Genomic DNA, 25,188 nt, shown 5'->3' with positions numbered 1-25,188 from the left:
GGTAAAAACCATTTGGTATACGGGATGCTGAAGGGGATTGCACTGAGCGCATGAATCAACACTTTCATTTCACCTTTATGAGTAATTTTTATTACTCTAAGATTACACCCAGCTCTCAGCAGATCACAAATAAAAAAACATGCCCCTTTTATAACAATTTGGACATTGGAAATGTTGGGAAGCATCCAGCAGTTCTTGAACATATTAACACCTCAAACCCCCAAATAAAATCTATGCATTCAATGATTTGCTCTCCAGTGATTGGTCCACGGTAACCATCCTGAGGACGGTCTGTGTGATGACATCAAATAGCGACAGAATTGTGATGATGCGTATTGAGAGCGCCGCCCACTAGCCCCTGTTAGCAGCGATTCCGCAATGGAATCAAACCGGGACGAAGCGGAGCGCTGCATTGCCATCGCCCTGGGTGCCATCAACAACCAGAACACCGAAAAGGCCATCCGCTTCCTAGAGAAAGCCCAGAAACTATTCCCCACGGTTGAGGCCCGAGGTAAGAGCGAAGAACCGGGACCGGAGGTTGAAGGCGGGTGGGGGATGGCTAGTGCTTGGGTAGTCTATGCATCGTATGCTCTAATTGGGCACGCGCAAAGCTTTCTTCGCACGCATTGCATGCTGGAATTTGTAGTCCTTTATTTGCCGTACAAAACCGTTTCCACCTTCTTGCTGTTATTATGACAGTAAGTTATGATCTCCACTCGCGCGACAAAATCCACACGTTAGCATTATTGGGGGATGCCCGGGGGCTCGGAGACTGGGACACGATAGAACTGCATTGACAAATATTTTCGAAACTACATGGCGCTTCCGCTGTGCGGTTAATATGGCCGCCACCCATTGCATGCTAGGATTGTAGTTCAATATATTCTTGCTTTGTTGGTTAAATGGCTCATGGGTTAAATGGCTTGTTGTACCTTGGTGTATATTGGGGCATTCCTCTACTATGAATGTTATTCAGAATTGGCAATCTATTGGTTAGCGAGGGATTATAGTGGACGAAGCACATAATGGACTACGTTTCCCATGATGCAGTGGGCGCATGTGCTGTATGGAGCAAAAAAAAAAGACTAAAATATCAAGGGTTAGCAAAATCACGTATTTTCCTATGTGTTGTAAAGTAGGCCGCGAAGAGCCACTATACAACCAACATACCCCTTTATTCCTAAAGCTACAAGTAAATCATTCAAGATTGAGATGCTTGTGTACAGTAGCTTATAAAAGGCCAAAATAATAATAATCTGTTTGTAGCAGTCGTTGGGTATATATGGTTGTTGTGAATGGTGTTTGCTATATATTTCGATTTTGTCTAAGAATTACTAGACAAAAGTACTTTGTGCGCTATAGAGCACGTTGGAGATTATAAGTAAAAGGTGTTGCGATCCCAAACGTTTGGAGAAGGATCATTTGTGATTGCGACATGTGCCACACAAAAACTAGATCTGTGAATGGAAAGCAATAAAATATATCCTGAGTAAATATTTGGCATTCCTTGCTCGAAAAACATGGCTTGGTTAACCCCCTTTTTACTGAAGTGCTCAAAAACCTGTTTCAGCATTTTAACGCAATGCTTCCTTAACCATTATTCTCCTTTTTGATCTTTTTTCTGCACCCATACACATATTTTGTTTTAAAGGACAGCTAGAGCTTTCTTTTGATGCCATTTTTAATGTGTAGTCCAAAACGTATCATGAGTAATACATTTAAATTTTTCACATTTTTTTCTAATATTTAACTGTCCCCAAACCAGTTTAGTTGACCGAAATACCACAAAATATAATAATGTAAGTGCCTTGAATTTGAAACGTTTTTTTTTTTTTTTGTTAATGTTTTTTGGAAGTGGCACAAAATGGAGCATGCCTGTTCCCTGTTCCAAGCTTGAAATTATTATTTTCAGAAGTCTGTCTCATTTATGATCGTTTAGCAGTCCACCAGCTCTAAATATACCCACAAAGAGAAGACGACTTATTATGGGGCTGTTTGGTCAACAATCCCTGGCAAAGAGAGTGATAAAGTAAATTTTTGTTGCTTTATTCACCCACTGATTACATGCAACTGCAGAGAGAGCCACAAAAATATATTCAGCTGCATCTCCTATGTGCCATGACGTTTGATCTCCTGCATGACAGCAGGAATCGTACAGGTTTTTCATTGTGCGATCATTGTGTAGTGTATAATGTATAATGGCTGGGTGATCAGTTTATAGTATACAAACCTTTATGTCCATTTTTTTGCATCACAGCTATTGTGTGCTTGCAACATCTGTATACTTATTAATAATATTTCACATGGGTTTTAGTGAAGGCAGCAGACCATCACATTAAACCGGTCAGCAAGACTAAGAAAATGGAAAAGTGGTGCGTATGTATTAAACAAGAAATATAAGCAGAATCCTTGGCTTAAGGAGCCAAACTGCATAATTTGAAGCATCGAAGTAGACAATCTTGAAGCCTGTATATAAAACCACTGCCTCTCCCAGTTCATTGACCTTAAAGTCACCCATATGGTTCAGCTTTTTATGGTTTAATTTCTGCAATATATACTACATATTTCTATTTACATGTGAGCCCCATCTTGGTTATGGGTACACATCTTTGTAGAGCAGCTGTCCACAACTCTGTTTCCAGCAGTGCATGTCTTCAGGATGTACATAAAAGTCCTCAATAGTACAATTGGATCTGTCAGAAAAGCTTGGTGACTAAACATTCCTATGCAGACATGGGTTGATGTTGAAAACAAGCGCTGCCTGAGAGACTCAAAATATAAGATTTATGTTTTAGCCTATAAAACCCAGAAGGAGGGGCACTCCTTTAGTCTTACGAAGGGTTCTTTACTGTTAGGACGGAGGAATAGACTGTCATCTGATGTTTTGGCCAATGTTTTTCAAATTATGATATACTTTTTCATATGGCTTCTCCATTTTGGCTTTGTTTTTGTTGAATAAATCATGACACGGTGTAATATGCCATGTGTTGTTCATCTGAGGTTGTATTTACCTAATTTTTTGACCGGCTAAGGAACAGATAATTGTACTTAGAAAATACTTTAATATGCATTTGTTAGCTGAAAGGGAAGTGTTCACTTTAAGTTCAATGGTACTGTCCTTTGCCCATATCGGGTGTCGTTAGACCTCATGGAACTCTTGTGTAAACCTGCCTACCTGTAACTCCAATGTTTAGAATACAATTCACTAGTAATTTTAGGATTTTACTGGGTTTCATGTAAATTGGTAGCTTAGTTTGCCCAGCATGTATTGCTTAAGTGATTATTTGGGGTACCTCAATTGAAATAAATAGTTGTAAGACTTGAGTTTTTAGGACAAAATAATTCTTGTATGTATATTGATTTGATTTTGCGTTACTTTATTAAAGCTTTAATTTACCTTATTTGTCCGAATATAGGCCAACACACACACTTTAAGTCTTTAAAGTGGAGGTGCGGCCTATAATCGGGGTTTAGCACAAGGCAGGTGTTGTTTTTTGTAGAAGGGGTTAATGCGGTATGGACTACGCAGCAGCTTTGGCACCAGGATTTTAAATATCTGTACGAGCAACTCTATTGGTCGCCTGTACTTTATTGGTTGATTGAAGACAAGCCTTGTGCTCCTACAGACTTTTAAAACCCTGGTGCCGCAACTTGGCCTGGAGAGATCACTGGTCTCCCCGCTCAAAGAGTTACAAATCCGTATGAACAACCAATAAAGTCGCTTGTGCGGCCCTTTAACTCCTGACGGCGAACCTACGGATTTCCGATCCATTATCTACGCAGTATCACAGGGGTTAACCGCGGGAGCGGAAATCCTTAGGTTCGCCATCAGGAGTTAAAGGGCCGTGCAAGCGACTTTATTGGTCACCTGCAGGGGCCACCTTTCGGCATAGGCCCTGCAAGCATAGATAAGGTAGGCTAGATGGGGAAGGGACCAGGGAGATTAGTAGACGAAGATTCTTCGTGTTGTGTGTCTTCATACGTTTTGCCGCCATCATGTTCGTTTTCATGTTCGCCCGAATACGAATGCACAAGTCTAGTTGCCCGCAGCGCTGGATCGTCCTCTCCGGCAGCCGGTGAACGTTTGCGCAGTGCGCGTAGATAACCTCCGCTGCCGGCAGCGGGGCATATCTATAAGTAAGGTGCATTATTAATTATGAACCCTATAATCGGTTGCAGCCTTTATTTGAGCCAGTACGGTATTAAGGTAAGGCACTGCACTGTGATTGTTTGTGAAGTATCCATTGCCTGCTGTTACATCACCCTGTAGAAATCCCTGTAAAGCATTGTGCTTTAGTCTTTTGCTTGGTTCACAATGCCCCTGTTACAAGAGAGTATGCAAGACCAGACGATGTCTGATAATTGGTATTATTATTATTATTATTATTACAAAGGGGCATTTGTTGGTCTTGGATAGAGAAGTAATGATGCAGCTATAGTAGTTTTAAATGGTCTTTTTTCTTTTCTCTATCACCATATTTGAAGCGAGAGTTACTGTAGCAGAGGCACATTAAATTCTGCAGGGACACTATTACACTCTTAAGAAAAATGTCTTGCAAGATAAGGTGAAAAGATTTGCTTTCAACTGAGAATGCCTTTGAAAAAATACAGCTGATAATGTTTGGCCAGCGTTTTCCATTTTAATGCTCTGGTTAAAGCGGTCATCTGGTTTGAATAATTTGCTGGTAGATGAGACAGAATTGTAAAAACACAGTAGGATTTTATTGCATCTTGCTCTTTCAAGACAAGTGTGAAAAAAGTTCTGTGAATAATGCTTTCAAAAATAGACAAGGTTAGTTATTTTTATCATTTAATCAAATGCAAAGAGAATGTAAATGTAAATTAAATCCATATTTGGTGTGACCACCCTTTGCCTTCAAACCAGCATCAATTCTTCTAGGTACATTTGCACAAATACAGGCATATGGTTTGGTGTATGACTTAACAATTCTACCAAACAGGTACTACTGATCATCAATATAATATGTAGGTTTAAAAACTGCCAAACTCCTTAACAAGGTGAGGTCGCTGGAAAGTTTAATGTCAAGTCATATACCATGGCAAGACTGGGCATAGCAACAATGTAGTTATACTCCATCAGCAAGGTCTGCCTGAAGCAGAACACAGTTTATTTGCTGAAGGACTGGAGAGCGGCACAAGAACGAGGCAACAGCGAAGCATGGTGGAGATTTGGTTAGAATTAACGGTCTCCTCAATGCTTTGAAGTATAGGCAGATACCATCAGGGAGGCATCTGCAGCATGACAGCGACAGCCAAAGTCATCAAGAACTATCTTCAGCGTGGAATGCACAGTATGAGCTCCACGGAGCCCCAATCTCATATTTGAGTCTGTCCGGGATTACACGAAGAGAGAGAAGCAACTGGGGCTGCTAAATCCAAAGAGGAACTGTGGTTCTCCAAGATGTTATGAACAACCCACCTGCCAAGTTCCTTCAAACTTTGTGAATGGTACCTGGAAGAATTGATGCTGTTTTTGAAGGCAAAATGTGGTCACACTGAATTGATTTCACTTAAGGTTTTTAACTTTTTTGTCTTTTACTTTGCATTTTGTTAAATGACAAAAATAAGCTATTAACATGTCTATTTTTTAAAGCATTTGTTCACATGTACCTAAAACATTTGCATAGTAGTGTAAATATACAGTATAAATATAAATTGTACACATCCACTGATTTGTGGAGTATATTCTGATTGTTACTGATTAACATCCTTCCTTGCCTTATTTCCTAAACCTCCTGAATAACAGGCAGATCTCAAATGATTAACATACACATTTGTCTATTAAAGAGATTACAAACGTCTTCCTTTAGTCAGCAGGTTTAATGTCCAGTAAGCTTAGAGGCAGAATGGCTAAACACTGCAAAGGTTTAATCACCCGATAGCCATAAAATTAATGAAGCAAATATTAATTTTAATTTGAAGTCTCCTTTCCCCAACTGATACTCTGCAGTTTACTCTATTTTACAACATCAAGAAGTTTTTATTTCAGTTTCTGTACTTTGGTACCTTAACAAGTGCCATCTTGACTATCGTAGGAGTTATTTACAGCTTGAGTTGAAATTCGACACTGTATCTTCCACTTTCTGGACTCACCTTACAGCAGTACCTTAGTGCTTTGGAAGAGATCCAGACTAGGTTATACATGGTGGAAAACCAACAGCAACTGCAGTAATACACTAATGGATAGTGTCACGGACACCCCTTGTACCCCGGCTGGGTACATCTGTTGGTTCTGCAATACTTCCTGCCGCGATCGAAATGGTTAACCGCTTCTAGCGCTAGCCGATACTAGCGGAACAGGGCTCACGAGCTGGTCCAGTGACACTAGCTTCACGGCACCGCAGCCCGCTGAGGCGTAGCTGAGAACAGTGCTGTAATTGTCCTGACAAGGAAAATTAGTGGTCCAGCGGGCCCCTGAAGCATTAGAGGAAACTAATGTTCCAGGGAAAACCCCCTGCTTTGGACTGTCTAACTATTAACCCCTTCCGGACCGGGATGTACCTGATACTTCCTGGTCAAATGTCACCACCAGACCGGAACAAAACCGCCCCCACATCGCCACAATTGCAGGCAGACCAGCAACAGCAAAAACGAGCCCCCACAAGCCCTTTGATGACTCCTGTAGGCATGGAAGCCTACAGGAGTCATCAAAAAGACTCCCCCTGCAATGGCTGGTCTATAGACCAGCAATTGCATCCCAGCTGTCAGAAGCAGCTTCAGGGACAGGGGAAGAGGGTTCTTCGTGAGTGTGGAGACCAGCCCCAACCCTCCGCTGCTGCCTGATCGCTCCCTGAGAGCGACAGTGCAGCGTTAACGCCTTCATTGCCGCAATGTGTATGGGGACTAAATATCGGTCAACGCTGTGCTCCAATGGAGCATCAGCATTGAAAGAGTTAAAAAAAAAAAAAAAAAACAGCACTGACCTGAAAGTCCAGGGCCCTTCCAGGTCAAATGCTGTGAGTTTAGTAAGTCGCCTGATGATGATCAGCTCATTCCTGGCCAATAGGAGTGATCTGATCATTATGGCAGCCCCTGGATGTGGAAAAAAAATAAAATATATATAATTATTACCTGATCACTTGTTGGTGACATTTTAAGTCACTGATTATTGATCTGTCTCCCTGGTCAATGTCAGTGGCCTAAACTTGTCACTAACAAGCATGAAAGCTGTCAAAATTACCCTAGTTGAGCACCTTGACTTGTCTACTGTTCATAAACATATACTTTTATGGGGTAATTTAAATTGGGGGGGCTTCCAAAATGTCCCAAGTGGGGTATGGGCCCAGTAAACCAATTTCTGAAAATTTGCGCATATTCCAGTTATGGCCTCATGGCTTCCTCACAAAATGCATGAACTATGCATGTGAGGCCTTGTTGGAATCATGGGATGTTGGTGAACTAAATATGGTGTTTTCTTCCACTGTTGCACTTATGGTGTAATTTACAGTGGGGGCTTCCAAAATGTCCCAAATGGGATATGGGCCCAGTAAACCAAGCAGAGGTCAGGATACCAGGGATCAGAATAAATGAGAATACGCCTGGGTCAGGATACCGTAGAGTCAATGTTGTCGAGGAAATAAGCAGAGGTCAAACACAAAACACTGCCTGTGATGGAGACCCGTACTCGGACTGAGTTGCTCCGCCGTAGAGATCTCCCTTGCCGCTGAAAGCTTTATTGCTCAAAGGATTAACCCTTCATATTCCCCCAAGCACTCGTTGAGACTTAGTGTAGGGTACAATCTGAAGTGAGTTTATTGAAGACAGAACAGATGTTTATACACAAAACATAACCGGATTAGGGGTATAATCCCATCAACTACCCCGACAGCCTGTCATACAGTTCTATGGCCAGCAATGCCCACCCGACAGAGACACTATTTCAGGATGATCCTGAGGGAGCGGTGTCAATCCTAGGGTACCAATGGAAAGTTCCGGTTCCAAGGATGTTATGGTCGAAATAGTGATCTGAGCGACAGCATCGGAGACTTCCCCGGAAATAGCCCACGTGGTAGCCGGGCCAGAGTTATATAACCGTGGCTGGGTAAACCCCGGTCCTAAAGATTGGTAATAAAACTAGGGTTTCCAAATGAGCTCCCTCTCCCCAACCATCAGAGTGTTGCCTACCAAAGGCTTAATGTAACCTCAAAAGAGTGACGTGGTGGGACAGCAGTTGTCCGTAGCAACATACTTCCAATTGTCAGCGGGCATCACCGCGGTTCCTAGCTGCCGTACAGTTCCAAGAATATGCTGTTGGGTCCCGGTCAGGCGCATCGAGCATTTCCTGGCTTGTAGAGCCCCCCCATAGTCGGGTAGTTCATGGGAGTCTGGTTAAGGAAGACCAGACAGTTTCTCGTTCACCCTACGACATAAGAGGGCAATGGCCAGGCAGGCAAAGATTCTCCCCTGGAATCCATCAGTGCCCGCTCCTAAACTCAAGCATATCCCCATGTGTCCTAAGCCTCAGGGGGTTGCTGTGACAGATACCTGAAGTATAATGTATGTTAAAAAGAAACACACAAAAAAATATCTAATTCAAACTTTCAGAAAGGCTGGTGGTAGAATTAGTGCATGGAAAGAGTTGAACCGGTCAGCTTCAAAGATGTCCCAAATAGGACAGGGGGATGATATTACCAGATTTGGAAATAAAATGGTTATGAAATGGCAAAACACTGCTTGTACTTATTGCCCTTTAACTTTAAAAATTGGTATATGGGTATTTCTAAACTCAGAACAGATATTAGAATCTCTTTAGCAGTTTTTTTTATTTTCATTGGCTTTTATGGATGAGTGAAAGACTTTTCTAATAAAATGCAAATGGTAAATGGAAACTCTTCTCTTTCTGGGAATAAAAAACAATATCTATCTTATGTGAGTACAATAAACAAATCAGGTAAGAAGTTTTTGTAAGATTATGTCCGTATGTGGATCCCATACACTTATCAAGCAGCTTAGTAATAAACAATACCGCTGCTTGCCTTAATCACCCAGAGGACTCTCTGTCGTAGAAATCTATGCAGGAAAAAGGTAAATTAGACTTCATCTGCATTGCTGTTGGAATGAGCTCAATGGTCAGTAGTTTATTTTACATATCTTTGGGGTTTTTTCCCTAGGAAGTACCCTTCCTAACTTTGTTAGCAGACTATTCTTCAAAATACTTAATTCCTAAAGCTGACCACACTCCCAAATGTTTGATTGGTAACAAATCTTAGGTAAACAAAAACAATGGCAGATAATTGCTCTGAGATTAAGAACTCCCTTCACCTTTCCCAGACTGTGACTCATATTATGTTTGTTACTTTATAGTTAATTAGTGGGGTAATAATAATTCTATCTCATTATAAGCTTGTTTTGTATTAGGTAGTAGTTATGACTATAGTCTGTCCATTCATGCCAGTGCAAATCAACCATGTGACAGGATCTGACTACACTTGGTGAAGCTGACATAACCTTGATGTAGTCTAGAACAATGTTGTTACTCTGGCCGATGAATTGCTTCATAATGGTCATAGAAGCATAGAATTGGATGACCGATAAAAATCAGCCCATCCAGTGTGCCCTTTTCCTTCCTGCTGTAGGGACTCAAACCTTTAGCAATCCTTGGGTTTGTTTTAGCATAAGGAGAGCCATGCCCATACAATACATGTTTAGATTTCCTTACTGTAAAGCCTCCACTGTCCCTTCTAAAGTGATGCTCCACCACATATCAAATATTTGTAATTTCTGTAAATAGAAACTATTTTTTAAATAAAGAATGGATAAATACATAAAATATTTGGAAAATATATACATCAATGATCCATTTAATAAAGAATTGATAAATTAGTTAAAACAATCCATTTAATAAGCTGATTAATACAATTTTCTGTTAGTTTATAATTGATAGATATTAAATTGCAATGTATTGATAAACACATTAAATTGGAGAAAAATCAAATTTAAAAACAGTAGAATAAAAAAAAACTTTGAAAAAATGCATTTCTTGTTTTTATTTCCCAACCTGCCCCCCTCCAGTTATGCACGTTTTGAGCCCAGGCTTCCCACACTTCCTCCCACATATGCCACACACCCCCAGACCAGCACAGCCACCCCGAGCCTTTGATCACTCCCATGGAGTGATTCTGTAGGCTGGAAACGCGATTGCCAGGAAACTAGCAATTGTGTTTTCAGCTGCCGCAGACAGCTTCAGAGAAGGGGGTTGTGTGTTGATTGGGTCCCCACTGACACAACATCCCCCTGCTGCCTGATTGCTCAATGAGAGCGACAGCGCAGCGTTAATAAAACAAGCCCCACAAGCCCTTTGATCACTCCTACAGGAGTGATCAGAGACTCCTCCCACCAGATGCTGGTCTACCGTCTGTGTCCTGGCTGCCAGAGGCAGCTTCAGGGACAGAGTGAGAGAGGGCCCCAACCCTCCCCTGCTGCCTGATCGCTCCATGAGAGCGGCAGTGCAGTGTTAACCCCTTCAATGCCACAATTGTGTATGACACATTCGTGGCATTGCAGGGGACTAACTATCAATCAATGCTGTGCTCCAATGGAACACCAGCAGTGGGGGGGGGGCACTGACCTGAAAGTCCAGGGTGCTTCCAGGTCAAATGCTGTGAGTTTAGTAAGTGGGCTGATGATGATGATCAGATCACTCCTGACGAACGGTTAGTTTAAAAAATCCTGGCTCCTAACTTTTAGCTGGCGCCTGGATTCACAACAAATTTGTCAAGCCCTGCTTTAGTTAATAAACCCCCTTGTGAGAGATGAGGTATGTGCCAGGACCAGAATTATTTAATCAACTTCTTGGCCTTCTCCTCACCTACCCTTGCAAAGGCTCCATGAACCACAATCAGCAAGTTTATTAATAAGGCAGAGTAATAATGTGGTGAATACTCTTGAATAACATTCACTTGTTTGTTGCAATTGTTTTCACCAACAGATTCAGTTGGGATAGTCTCGGTTGTGACATTCACTAGTTTTTCTCTGAAAAGTAGCTTGTCCCAGAACACCGCACATTATTCTTGGCAGCAGTGGGGTAATAGGAGGCTGTTTAAGGTAGAATGTGTTCCAAGTATAGTCCTGGGTGTTGCAGAATCCTTGAGTTTAATTGCTATGTACTTATAAGCATAAATACCGTATTTGCTCGATTATAAGACAAGGTTTTTTTCAGAGCAAATGCTCTGAAAAATACCCCTCGTCTTATAATCGGGGTCGTCTTCTAATCAGACCTCAAATAGAGGTCTGATTAGGAGACTAAGATCCAGATCCCCCGCACCGCTGCAGGGCACCTGGATCCTCCTGTCGTCGCCCCCCCCCTCCCCACACACTTACCGGTGCTTCCGGAGGTGAAGTTGGCAGCGGGGGTTTGTATGCGTCCATCGCAAATACCTTCCCCGACTGTCAGAGATCAGAGTTCCAGAGTTCCTGATCTCTGACAGCCGGGGAAGGTATTTGCGACGGACGCATACAAACCCCCGCTGCCAACTCCACCTCCTTCCGGCTGCCGCGGAATGAGACGTCAACCCGCTGCCCCGGCAATACAGCAGGAAATTGGAAGCACCGGTAAGTAAGTGTGTGTGTGTGTGTGTGTGTGTGTGTGTGTGTGTGTGTGTGTGTGGCATTTCTGGAATGCCTTACACCCCTATATGCCACTCTGGCACTTAGGGGGTTAAAAGGCATATTATGGGGCAGAGTGGCATATAGGGAGGTATAAGGCATTTCAGGAGGCAGAGTGGCGTTAAGGGGGCATTTAATAGTGCACTCTGCCTCCTGAAATGCCTTATACCTCCCTATATGCCACTCTGCCCCATAATATGCCTTTTAACCCCCTAAATGCCAGAGTGGCATATAGGGGTATAAGGCATTTCTGGAGGCAGAGTGCTCTATATAATGCCTTTTAACTCCCTTAATGCCACTCTGCCTCCTGGAATGCCTTATACCTCCCTATATGCCACTCTGCCCCATAATATGCATTTTAACCCCCTAAATGCCAGAATGGGATATAGGGGTATAAGGCATTTCTGGAGGCAGAGTGGCACATAGGGGGTCAAAAGGCATACCGTGGGGCACAGTGGCATATAGAGGGTTAAAAGGCATATCATGGGCCACAGTGCCATATTGGTGTGGCAAGCCTGGGGGCAGATGTGCGTAACTGGGGGACAGGTTGGAAAATACAAGAAATAAAAACAAAAAAAAAATATTTTTCTCAATCATAGCTTTTATTAAAAAAAATAGTTTACATGAATTAACATTTACTGGTAAAACTTTTTTCCTTTAGGGTCGTCTTATATTCAGGCTTTTTCTTTTTTTCCTAAGTTAATATTCAGATTTTGGGGGGTCGTCTTATAATCAGGGTCGTCTTATAATCGAGCAAATACGGTAATACAAGGAACTTCGATGGACGGCTGCATAACCCTGTACTGCAAAATCCCAAGAAGCCATAAAAAATATCTCATTTTAGTGGGGGTTTCTGACCTATCTATGATATTGTTAAAATTGTTTGCATAAATTTTTTTTTTCTCTCCAGTATATGGTGTAATCATTAATAATGACGTTTGTGTGTGTGTATGTGGAAAGATTAAAGCATAAAGAATGTTAAATCATGGGAACGTTACAATGAAATATGTTACCCATGAGAAGAAGCATCTAGATCACAAAATATTTATGGACAATACAATAAAAAAAAAAATGAAAATTTCAGTTGATTTTTTTGTTAAAATTCTTAATGTGGGGGCTAACCCTGGGGAAGTGTGCTAATGAAGTTATTTTCCCTCCATATACATTTATTGGTCCCAGTCTCTAGCTTGGTGATTAATATTCAACCATTCTGTTTATGATAAGGAGGCAGGGTGTTTAGCTGACTTGGCTAAGAAAATACAGCTACAACGCACAAATTACTAATGTACACCTGCCTGAAAAACATTACATTATGAAAAAAACTAGAACATTGGAAATGCATTTTTTCTTATGCTAGTTTTTTTTTTTTTTTTTTTTTTTTTTTTTTTTTTTAAATTGTGATTAAAGGATAACTCACACTTACCACCAAGAACATGAGAAGTTCCAGTCTAGGTAATCTTATATCATTTCTCTGTTTTCCAAATGTAACACACCATAGGTGTATTTTCAGCTGTGTCTTTGCATATATTGATAAATGTGCCTTTCATACTGTGATTATTTAAATGAAAGAGTACACATTAACCCAAATATTGTTCATTCCTTTGGTAGAGCTCCTAGAATCCCTCACGAAAAACAGCCATCCTAACGGCACCCAGTCCGACAGCACAGAACCTTCAAGTCCTCGTCGACGGAAGAATGCAAGTGACTCCACTCCTTCTGCCAACGGGGAGGCTGGGGGTGATACTGGCAAGACCTATACGCCAGACCAGCTAGAGGCAGTAAAAAAGTGAGTTATAGGCACAGATGCCAAATGCCAAACTCCTCTACACCCTAGTCATCAAAGTTCTGCTTTCTAGATCCCCATGGCAAAACCACGAGCGTTCAATAGGAAAGCATGATGGAGTGCGTTGTGGATGCACCATGTTGGAGTTTGATGTGCTTCCTCATGTTGCTGCCATGTAACTTTCCAATGACACATCAAATCACACAAAGACTCAACAGATTTATTTAATGCATCAATTCCATAGTTCTTGCACAGCATACCAGAATTTAGATATATAATGTACGTTTTTGTAACTTTGATATGTATCTGGGTATGTCACTCTGAACACTTTATGCTATTGCACGTGTAATGTAACGTTGCCACATGATGGTGCTGTTCCACACGCAAAAATTAAGCGTAATGAAATCTGTCTAAACAACTGCTTCTGTATACATGGTTTAACAAGGTTCCACTGTTGCATGTTATCGACTCCTTGCCATTTCATATGTCCGATAACACATTAACAGACCTCTTAAATCGGTCATTCAATAACTAAGAAATTCAGCCAGACACTTAATCAGCCGTTTTCTGTAAAGGAAAATGTTTCGACACAAAGACCGATATATTCAGCTATTTTCAGTTTTATTATATAAAATGTTTGAACTGTGTCTTTTAATAGATCCCCCTAATACTTATGCGTTCACTTCGTTTTCTCCCCAGAATAAAACAATGTAAAGACTACTATGAAATTTTGGGTGTGACCAGAGATGCTACAGAAGAGGATCTGAAGAAATCTTACCGAAAGCTAGCACTGAAATTTCACCCAGATAAGAACCGCGCCCCTGGAGCTACGGAGGCTTTTAAAGGTAAGTTAGGCCATACTGTATAGAATGTAGTGAGCTTGTCATGGATTGCTTTACATGACACAATTGTCTTTAAATGTCTCTATTTCGAAATGGTTATTTATTGGTTTATATAGCGCCATCATATTCCACAGCGCTGTACATATGTATCATTTTGTATGGCTCTGGGATTAGACCGCAGCCTATAATTCCTAAAGTGCCACGGTAATTTCATTTAAGAATATGTGTCTATTGGTGGCCACATGCACACATTTGTTGCCTACACAACCGTACGGGACTGGGATATGTGCTTTTGGTCTAAATAGAATGGCCTTGTAACTGGTGAGTAGTCTGAAGGGGGCTTCAATTGCTATAATTTTGAAGCACTCCTCCCGATAACTAAAGTATGACAAACACACAGAGCATCATAATTATGACAAATACACATAATAGAACTCTGCACACAGACAGCTATTATAAACAGATTTCCAGAACCTGTAATGCAGGCTCTGCTAATAATGCACTTCAGTTTACTGATTATAATAACAAAATTAATGTCCGCATGCTTTTAAAAGACATATGTCTTCATCTGAGGATGTATTGCTTAGATGTAGGAAAAAAAAGATATTGGATCCAGTCTGTGAAGCTATGTTGCCTGTTTGCACCTTATAACATGGAGCTCTAGACAGACAATTTGTCACCTATAACAAATTAAAAATCTTGCTTGCAAATCTTCTGGCGTGTGCATATGCAACCTGCCAAAAGTTTGCCACGGAGTTGAACGTCTTGTGTGAGATATGATATAAATACGACTTGTACTTCAGAAAAGTATACTGCAGAATTACACATTATTAGTTATAATAACGGTTTTCTCTGCTTTGTGGATGCACTAGCCTAGCACATTTATATTCCAATGGACTGGTTAACCTTTCCTGCTTGGTGCTGCAGACATACAGGAGATAAAATAATCCATAGCTTGACAATTAATAACCAACTGGATTGAGCGATAAGACTTCTGTTGAGTATCAGGAGGGATCAATTAAAGCGCTTGTGTAAAGGGCCTGCAGAGCAGGCAGCGATGTCATGCTTGTGTCACAAGATGCATACATTGTACTTACCAACATTAAACAAAAGGGTTTTTGTGAAATTAATCTACGATACAGACATATGAAGAGACTGCCAGAATATTATAACGTTTAATTTAAGGCTCATTGGGTTCTAAGAAAACCAGAAACACCTTGATGCGTTATAAGTGATGACTACCTCTCAAACAATAGCTGTTATGCAAAACTACTAGAAGATGTGTGCCTTAAAATAATTAATTGCCTAATTGTAATTTGTTCTTCCGAAGACATGTAAGGTATTCTGCTTACTGTGAGAATTAAGCATTGGTTTGGACAATGCCAGTATGTCCCATTTCATGTATTGATGACAGCTGCATATAAATATATAATTCTCTACAAACCTGTAGAAGGTCTATCATTGATGCTTGTCTTGCCAACATAACTGGCATTCGGTGTGCCCATAACTCAGAAAACCATCGTAGGGGGCACTCTGTATTGTTTCCAGGGAAGTAGAATCTTTGCCGTTTGCTCTGTTGTATGAACCTGCTGACATGACGTTGGTCCAGAATCCCACCCTTTGTGATATACTGTATAAGAGCAGGGATCCAGCTACAGTGATGATTCTATGGAAATATCTACTAACCAGACCTTTACAAACCTCAAGAGCAAGGAAACCCATGGCACTTTACATGGTGTAACAAGTGGCTGTGTCTCCGAACACACACACACACACACACACACACACACACACACACACGAAATAGTTGTTTGCAGTTGCAAAGGAGCAAATGAATGTCCAGATGCATGCCAGCATCTGTGATGAGTGGCTTCTAAAGTCCCACTCGTGTATTAAGGGCCTTTTGGAACCTCAGTACCTCAGTAAGCTGGTGCCACACACACATAACAGAAGCTGTGGGTACCTGTTTTACACAACGGACCTAATCATGTTACAGTTGTCATGTGTATAGTATCTCACAAAAGTACACCCTCACGTTTTTGTAAATATTTTACTATATCTTTTCATGTGTACTCACTTTTGTTGCCAAGGACATTAATGGCTGTGTTTTCACAGTAAATTTACACTGTTATACAGGCTGTACACTCACTACTTTACATTGTAGCATTCTTCAGTGTTGTCACATGAAAAGATATAATATATTTACAAAAATGTGAGGGGTGTACTCTTGTGAGATACTGTGTGTGTGTGTGTGTGTGTGTGTGTGTGTGTATATATATATAGTTTGTTCTAAGCAAACTGCCTGTTTTTGAAATTCCTTGTCATAGCGTGTTCAATTTCAAAACAAACAAAAGAATATTCTTTTCTTGCGTTGAATAGGTTTCTTCTTTTCATATGAGTCATATATTTGTTTGCATAGTATGTATACATTCTTATTTATACCCAACACGTGTTCTGAATCTCATTATTTCTGTCATGCACTAGTTAAACCATTCTACAAACATCCAGAACATACCAGGTCTTTACCGCAAACACACACTTTAGTGACCAGTAGCAAGTACATAATGTTCTCCTTGCCTGAATTAGGTCTGTTTACTGAGGGATTTTAAAGATAATAAGGACCGCAATTGGTGAAGCAATTCTGCGCTGTATAACACTGATTATCTTTGCCCCAAGCACTTTTTTCTATGTCCCATTGACCTAATTAATGCGGATTTTAAGAAAGTGTGTACACGGCTCAGGAAGTCTGAGTTAATTTTTTGCTTGTATTGACGTAATAAGAGACCCTATAATGCAATGCAATGTACCAGGTACATATCTGCCAAGCATGCTTAAATGCTCTGGAGATCTTTAGTTGAATTTTTTTTTGCCTCCCCTGATAACATTACACCATTATAAACTAGCTAGCTCAAGTACTTTTTTTTTTAACAGGCTAAACCCCACTTTTTTATTGTCTCTGTAGCCATGTTAATAATTAAACATTATTTGCCCTGTTTCATGTGTGATAAATTAAACCACTAATACCTGTTGGCCTAAAACATGAATACATTGTATTTAAAGTGTCGGCATATTATCCGCTGTAATGGAGAGGAAATACAAAATCGACAAATATAAGCAAAATACATACTGATGCAGTAGCAGAGGACTGCGCTCTTGCAATTTACTTGTTTACAATTTACTCCGACTTTTTTTTTTATTTGGTTTTCCCCAAGTTATATGAATGAGTCTGTTCACAAATTAGGTACATTATGAGGGGACAAACTTTACTTGCAAGAAGGGCCTTTTTATAATACAACGGTTAATCAATAAGTAGAATTAAAAATAAATAAATCTCCACATTGTCCATTATATAATAGTGATACAAATAGACAGCCCTGGTGCCTCCTGGGCCAAACCTGCAGGGTCACTTTCAATTTGGACTGATGGCTTTTAGGTGTACTTGGTAGGTTAGGGGAATATTTTACATCCATAAACTAGTTCAGATCCTGAAATAACTTAATACCGAAACACACTCTTAAAGAACAAAAATTGTTTATTTCATCAATGACAACACAAAGCATATACAGTGAAGGAAAATTTTATTTGATCCCCTGCTGACATCGTACCTTTGCCCACTGACAAAGACATAAGTGTATAATTTTAATGGTAGGTTTATTTGAACAGTGAGAGATAGAATAACAAAAAAATGCAGAATAACGCATTTCAAGTAAGTTACGAATTGATTTGCATTTCACTCTGTGAAATAAGTATTTAAGCCCATTTGCAAAACATGACTTAGTACTTGGTGGCAAAAACATGTCAGACGTTTCTTGTAGTTGGCCACCAGGTTTGCACGCATGTCGGGAGAGATTTTGTCCCACTCCTCTGTGCAGATCCTCTCTAAGGCATTAAGGTTTCGCGGCTGATCTTTGGCAACTCGAACCTTCAGCTCCCTCCACAGATTTTCTATGGGATCGATTTTGGTCTCATCTGGCCACAGCACTTTCACCCAGTTCTCCTCTGAATCATTCAGTTGTTCATTGGCAAACTTCAGACGGGTCTGTACATGTGCTTTCTTGAGCAGGGGGTCCTTGCGGGCACTGCAGGATTTCAGTCCTTCACGGCGTAGTGTGTTACCAATTGTTTTCTTGGTGACTATGCCCCAGCTGCCTTGAGATCATTAACAAGATCTTCACGTGTTGTTCTGGGCTGATTCCTCACCGTTCTCATTATCATTGAAACTCCACGAGGTGAGATCTTGCATAGAGCCCCAGACCAAGGGAAATTGACAGTTATTTTGTGTTTCTTCCATTTGCGAATAATCGCACCAACTGTTGTCACCTTCTCACCGAGCTGCTTGGCGATGGTCTTGTAGCCAATTCCAGCCTTGTGTAGGTCTACAATCTTGTCCCTGACATCCTTGGACAGCTCTGGTCTTGGCCATGGTGGAGAGTTTGGAATCTGATTGATTGCTTCTGTGGACAGGTGTCTTTTATACAGGTAGCAAGCTGAGATTAGGAGCACTGCCTTTAAGAGAACAGATTAATACAAATTATTACAGTATGGTCAGGCTGCTACACAGTATAATGTTTGATTAAATAAACAGAGCCACTTATTATTGGTGGCTTGGGGTGGGGAAGGGTTTAGCTTTTTCTTTTTCTCCATAGCATCTTATTTGTATAGCAGCAGATGCATAATTGAAAAACACAGACCGCTTTAATCTTTAATATGGTTATAAACAAATGTTTAGTGCTTACGGTACAGTGTAGAAAATGGCAAATTGTGCAGCCTTCTCGCTGGTTGCCAAGTCTCGAGATTCCTGAGAATCATAGTCTGCATAGTTTGAGACTTCTGGACTATATTACAGACTGCATATCACAAGACACTGTAGAGATGTACAGTAATATATGCAGTATTAGTACATGCATTACGGATAGCATACATTACAAAACCAGGTTACAGTCCAGCGCACTGAAGCTCCTTTTGTTTGTTCCACGTATGATTTACTATAATCTGTGTTGTGGCTAAAGGTTCAGAGGGTCCAAGGTTGACCAAAATGCTGCAAGTGAGAGCTTAAAGGATTAACTGTTTCTTGCTTTGTGCTCACTAACTCATTTTTATTTGTCTTTTATCATGTAGTTGTAAAATACATTCCAGACCTAAGTCTACTGCAGGTGATGAATGTATTCATAGGCGGTGAATTTGGCATCGCTAAAACCTTTTCTAAGTGATTTTAAAGCTAGGAACAGTAATACATTCTACATGCTGTTAAATGTAAAATAGTAGTACCTATCCATGAATGAATCTGTGTCCTGTAATAAACCTCATGTACTAGAAAGTTGCATATATTTATTTAGAATCGCTATTCAGTAGGGTTGCGCTAAAAGGGATAGTCTACCTATCATATGCACTTTAAGGCATATGCTAGCTGTGTGGTCTGTGACGGAGAACAGTATTCAGACTGAGTAGCTCTGTTGCAGAGATCTTCCTTTCCCCTGAAAGCTCAATTGCTCAAGGAACTTAGGATGCAAACAGAACTGGATTTATTGTGAACAGCACAGACATTATCTGGTCAACCACCATACAGCCGGGTGCCTCTATACAGTTCTGCGGCCAGAAATGCCGACCCAACTAAGAGTCACTATTTTGGGGTGATCTCCAGGGAGGAGCATCAATCCAGGGGCACCAATGGAGAGCTCAGGGTCAGAGGATATTGGGTTCCAAAAAGCCAATGATCCGTGATCGGACGTGATCCGACGTCAGGACCCTGAGCGACAACATCCGAAACATCCCCAGGTATAGTTTGAGGGGGAGCCAGGCCAGAGTTCCATAGCCGTGGCTGCGTAAACCTCAGTCTTAAAGATTATAGGTAATAAAACCAGCCTTCCCGAATGTAGTATAACCTCAAAAGAGCGACGTGGTGTGACAACGGGTGTGCATAGCGTCGCAGTTCCAATTGTCGGCAGGCATACACTCTGTTCCTAGCCGCTGCTCCATTACATGAATTGGTGTCTAGGTCCTGGTCAGGCGCCAAGCGTTTGTTGGAATCCGACCAGCACAAGGGAAACACAGGGTCTGTGAGCCCTTAAGTTTTGGGAATGTTGGTGAATATAGCCCTTTGGTAAAACAGGTGGTACAACACAGGGATGGAGGTACAATACATGAAAACTAGAATGGGGCCAAATAACATATGGGACAAACAGATGTGGTGTCACATGGTCCCTTTTAAAATTTGAAGGTGCACCCCTTATAAATACAAAGTATAGAAAATGCTCCTGAACGCTTTTGCCCCGTTTCCCCACAGAATACATCCCCAAGCATGCTATATACTTTCCCCCAGTCCGCTCCGGCACTGGCTTGTTGCATGCTGCGGACAGGAGTCTGTTCACGCCAGTACGGTCAGTCGGCCACTAGAATGGTGCTCTCTTCCTCTATTGCTTAAAGCATGATAGTGTGTTTAGTTGCTATATAATTGTAGACTTTTTGTTTTTTAGTTTCTAACTTTGTCTAATTCCTGTATAGCCATTGGGAACGCCTATGCAGTGTTAAGCAACGCAGAGAAAAGGAGGCAGTATGACCAGTTCGGAGAAGAAAAGGTTAGTGCCTCAAGACATGGGCACTCCGATTTCCACCGAGGGTTTGAAGCAGACATCTCTCCTGAAGACCTCTTCAACATGTTCTTTGGTGGTGGATTCCCTTCTAGTAAGTACCTATGTAAACATTTAATCAAAATGCAAACCAATAGGGCACATGTGTATTCCACCAGCCTTTCAAGTAAAATTCCTTTATATTATGTTACATCATCTGGCCACACGCATGCATATTTATGTAGTTTTATCACTGTGACACACTATGGTGCCGGATATTCTGACCATTTATGTAATATGGAAGGCAGCTTCCAGTTAACTCATTTTGATCCTTAATACTTGCAGGTAATGTTCATGTATACAGTAATGGACGGATGCGTTTTGCACAGAGGCAAGACAGGCGAGATCACCAAGCAGAGGTCAGTAAAAAAAAAAAAATTTTTTTGTTCTTGAGATTTAAAGAGAACAAAATAGGTCTGGGAATGAACAAACTTATGAAAGAAATCAATTAAGAAATATCTTGTTAAAAAGTCAGTCTGTCTTCAAAGCCAGGCTTAAAAGCAAGTTAGGCCAGAAATCCATTGTGGCTGCCACCTTGACAATTTGGTTGACAAACTCAACGATTGACCCAATAGCTGTTCAGTGCAATTGAACTGCACCAACTGAACTTCTTATGAATGGACAAGTTTAAACTAGCTTAGTTTAGTGGTTTCAAGTTCAGCTAACTCAACGGCCGCCCTGCATCAAAAATTTTATTGGCATTAGAAACAAAAAAAAACAATGTACCTTGCCCCAACCACACTCAACTGACTGTGGGCACACAATTTCTGGAGATGTGAGCATGTCAGACCCTTCAAGTAAATCATTACTTTCTTTTTGTGTCAACCATGTGTATTTTGCTTGTCTCTTTAGGGTAGTTTTGGAATGTTTGTTCAGCTGATGCCCATTCTAATCCTCATCATAGTCTCTGCCCTCAGTCAAATGATGGTGTCCAATCCACCTTACAGCCTGAGCCATCGACCGTAAGTACTCTTATTGTACATAAAACTGTTTGTTCATATACAGTATGGAACTAGAATTAATTTGTCAGCTTGGAGAGCTGTATACATTTTGCAAACAATTCTACAAAATGTTTAGCTGCTTATTCTAGTACAGATGTCGCACAAGTTGTAAAAGTTAGATAAAATTATACCATGTTGCACTGCTTTAAACAAAATGTGAAATCTGAACATTCAGTAATATATTGCCTCATCTACAGTGCCTTAACAGACACAAAAGTATAAAAAAAACCATAAAACAAACCATGAAGTTAGATTACATTTTTAATAGAACAATGTTTTAGGCTTTTCAGATGTTTCTTACTCTTTAATACTTTGCTGGGTAAGTTCTGTCTTTATACAGAATGCCTTATTTTACTATTTTTGTTTATTTTGGAGCAGTGATTTTAATGTTTGTTAAAATGCAATACCACATATACGCCATATAGGGATCACTCCCTTTTACAGCCATTACTGGCACACTGTAAACACCAAACAAAGGGACAATTGTGCATTTGGAAATGTGACTCTTCACTACAATACACTTGTCATCTATGTCGGACACAGGAGTAGGATGTGTATTAAAAATTCAACTTGCACTTAAGTAATCTTAATAATTTGATTTTCAAGTTAGCTACATGATTATATGGTGTGCCAGTATAAGGGATACACCTTGATTATCCCTGGTATATACATCTAGAGATGTTTCTCCCCACTTGTTTCGTTGTAATACAGCCAACTATGCACAACAGATGTCTTTCTGTCGTTAATTTACATATTGGCGTGCAGTCTGTCACAAGATTGGGCCAAGGGAAGACAAGGTTGCTACACACACTCCACAGCCATTTACCCGAAAACAAATTGATTCCTGTATATCTGTCTTGTTTCAGCAGTGATTATAGTGACGCTGAGGTTTGTGGTTACAGGTGAAGTCACTTGAAACACACAACCTCACACAAGGGCGTTTTTTATGCTCACATGTAAAAGTAATCTAAAATTCTCTGTATTTTTATCTACAGGTCTGTTGGTCACATAAACAGAAGGGTCACTGAGCAGTTGAAGGTCCCTTACTTTGTATCAGATAGTTTTGATGAGGAGTACACTGGGTCAAATTTGAGAAGCGTAGAGAGGAGTGTAGAAGAAGACTTCATAGCAAACCTTAGGAATAACTGCTGGAAAGAAAAGCAACAGAGTGAGTACATTATTTTTATTTATTGACTTGCATTGCACCATTATGTTATGCAGTACTTTCAAATCTGTAAAAGGGGCATAATTTGTGTACCACACAACAATTGGGACTTACAGAAATAAAAAGTGAGGAATGCAGTGCCCTGCTCAAATGAGCTTACAACACAGAAGAGGGTGAAAATCAGGCACACAACTATGTATATACTGATTAAATGAATAACGTAGCTAAACATATGTAAAGACCGAAGAGGGTATGGTGGGACATTCAAACATTGGACCAGGACATATGTGAGGTTTGTGGGATGATGGAAGTTAACTTGGCAATAGTCTTCCCTGAAGAATTGAGCCTTGAGGGATTTTATTGAAGGACTGAAGACAGGGGGTGCAAATTAAGTCATTGATCATTTTGTAACATTTTCACATCTTGTGTCGTGAGATGTAGGACATGTGATGTTTATGAAGGCTAAATTTGATCCACAACCGGATCGGTTTATTTAAATATAGAGCTGTACTTCTGCGTTTCTTCTCTGCCCCTATGCCGTGTTCTTGTTTGGTTGTTAAGTCATGTACTCCGTTTGCTTTATATACAGTTCTAACTTACTTTATAAAGTATTTTGCTTTTTCTTTTAACATCAGAGGAAGGATTGCTGTACCGAGCTCGTTACTTTGGGGACTCTGACCTGTACCAGAGAGCACAGAGGATGGGCACTCCAAGCTGTAATCGACTGAGTGAAGTTCAAGCCTCAATGCATGGCTAGTCCTTGCTTAGAAAGCACAGGTAAAATCCTTCAATTCATAGTGTAAACAGACAGATTTGCATATGGTTTATGAACTTCCATGTCTAACACTTGGATGATATATGCATTTCTCTTAAAGGTAAACTATTAAACTGTATTAATCTAAACCTGATTATCTGTTTTGCAGATTTTTGAAGTAGCTGAAATCTTTTGGCAGTTCCTAACAAACCAGGAGGACGAGCTAAATGAAAACCACCTTTACTTCTTCACTCCCGGAGGGACTTTCAGCTCATTGATCGCTAAAACTTTGCAGGCCCCGATAACAATGGAAATATATATACATAAAAAAAACTTTTAGAAATGTCAACGCACAACACCTCTGACGTTATTTGGCTTAGTTCAATGTTAGGACCGGATTGAAAAGCTGATTTTTTTTCCTTTACAGAATTTCTTCTGCTACCCATGCACTGGTACCTTCATTATAACCCTTCTGTATATAGGATGTAACACAATTGTCATGACAGTTTGCCAGGAAAAATACTCTTTATCACAAGTCTGGATTTGCCACGGGACAGAGGCCTGATTTACTTCTTTAAACTGTACTGAAATCAGAAGACTTTTAGAACAAAGGAAAACATTATAGCAAGAAAAAAAGAAATCTATTTAGAATTAATTTATAGCTGTATATATATTGTACTTTTAAAGCAAAATAATTATGCAGGCATTGGATTACATCTCTTAGCCAGTGTTCTGCCCTGATAATTAAAACTGTTGTGTGAAATCTTCTGTGTATTGGCAAGTGACCAAGACCTGGGTCTTTCATATTTAAAATAATTGCATCTGATGGAATATATTTAATAAATCTAGAGACATTTTAAATGTGTGTTCTTTCCACTGAAGCCAACAAAAATGGTATGGTGTTTTTATTGGCATTCTAAAAGGACTCATTACTGTTAAGAGTAACTGGCCATGTCGGAAGGATATTCTGAGGTGGCAGTAGATATTAGGGGCTCGATTCTTACTTGGTGTTAATGAGTGGTTTGAAAATGGGGGAGAAAAAGCTACGTAGAAGGCAATACGAAAAAGTACTGGCACAACTTAAATCTTACGTGCCAGATAATAAAAAAAAAAACCTAAAGTTTGAACTAATTTGTTTTACTGTAGAAAGGCAAGACACACACACAGCAGATACAGAGAAGTTAACATGGACAATTAAATAAGTGCCATACTTAATTTGTGAAACTTACAAATTGAAAAAGTTACATTTAAAAACATTTTACTGGGTTTAAATCAGTATTTTTGTGTCCCTGATATGGTTGACTAATATAGTTTTTTTTTGGGGGGGGGGTTATGTCTGAAAATTAATATAACCACATTCGGGTTATTTAATTGAACTACTTGCCACAACTA

At 40.3% G+C, this 25,188-nt stretch overlaps 1 protein-coding gene and 1 long non-coding RNA gene across 2 annotated transcripts in view; one reads left to right on the top strand and one right to left on the bottom strand.

The window, feature by feature from the left end:
* Window positions 1-309: 309 nt before the first annotated feature.
* Window positions 310-24,657, top strand: DNAJB12 (DnaJ heat shock protein family (Hsp40) member B12). The gene is made up of 9 exons (XM_053450067.1): window positions 310-511; window positions 13,234-13,411; window positions 14,108-14,253; window positions 20,752-20,931; window positions 21,162-21,235; window positions 21,729-21,838; window positions 22,873-23,045; window positions 23,678-23,819; window positions 23,966-24,657. Exons 1-8 carry the CDS (start codon window positions 379-381, stop codon window positions 23,797-23,799), a joined length of 1,116 nt encoding a protein of 371 aa, XP_053306042.1. The 5' UTR covers window positions 310-378; the 3' UTR covers window positions 23,800-23,819; window positions 23,966-24,657.
* The window catches only part of LOC128468381 (uncharacterized), a 41,680-nt gene continuing 37,776 nt past the window's right edge, over window positions 21,285-25,188 (bottom strand). Inside the window, exons 2-3 of the long non-coding RNA XR_008345825.1 lie at window positions 22,925-23,025; window positions 21,285-21,554 (exon numbers count right to left, since the gene is read on the bottom strand). This is a non-coding gene — a long non-coding RNA (uncharacterized LOC128468381). The remainder of the gene's footprint in view (window positions 21,555-22,924; window positions 23,026-25,188) is intronic.

Source organism: Spea bombifrons, chromosome 11 (genome assembly GCF_027358695.1).
Source record: "Spea bombifrons isolate aSpeBom1 chromosome 11, aSpeBom1.2.pri, whole genome shotgun sequence".
Classification (NCBI taxonomy): domain Eukaryota; kingdom Metazoa; phylum Chordata; class Amphibia; order Anura; family Pelobatidae; genus Spea; species Spea bombifrons.
This window is presented reverse-complemented; position numbering and strand designations above follow the sequence as displayed.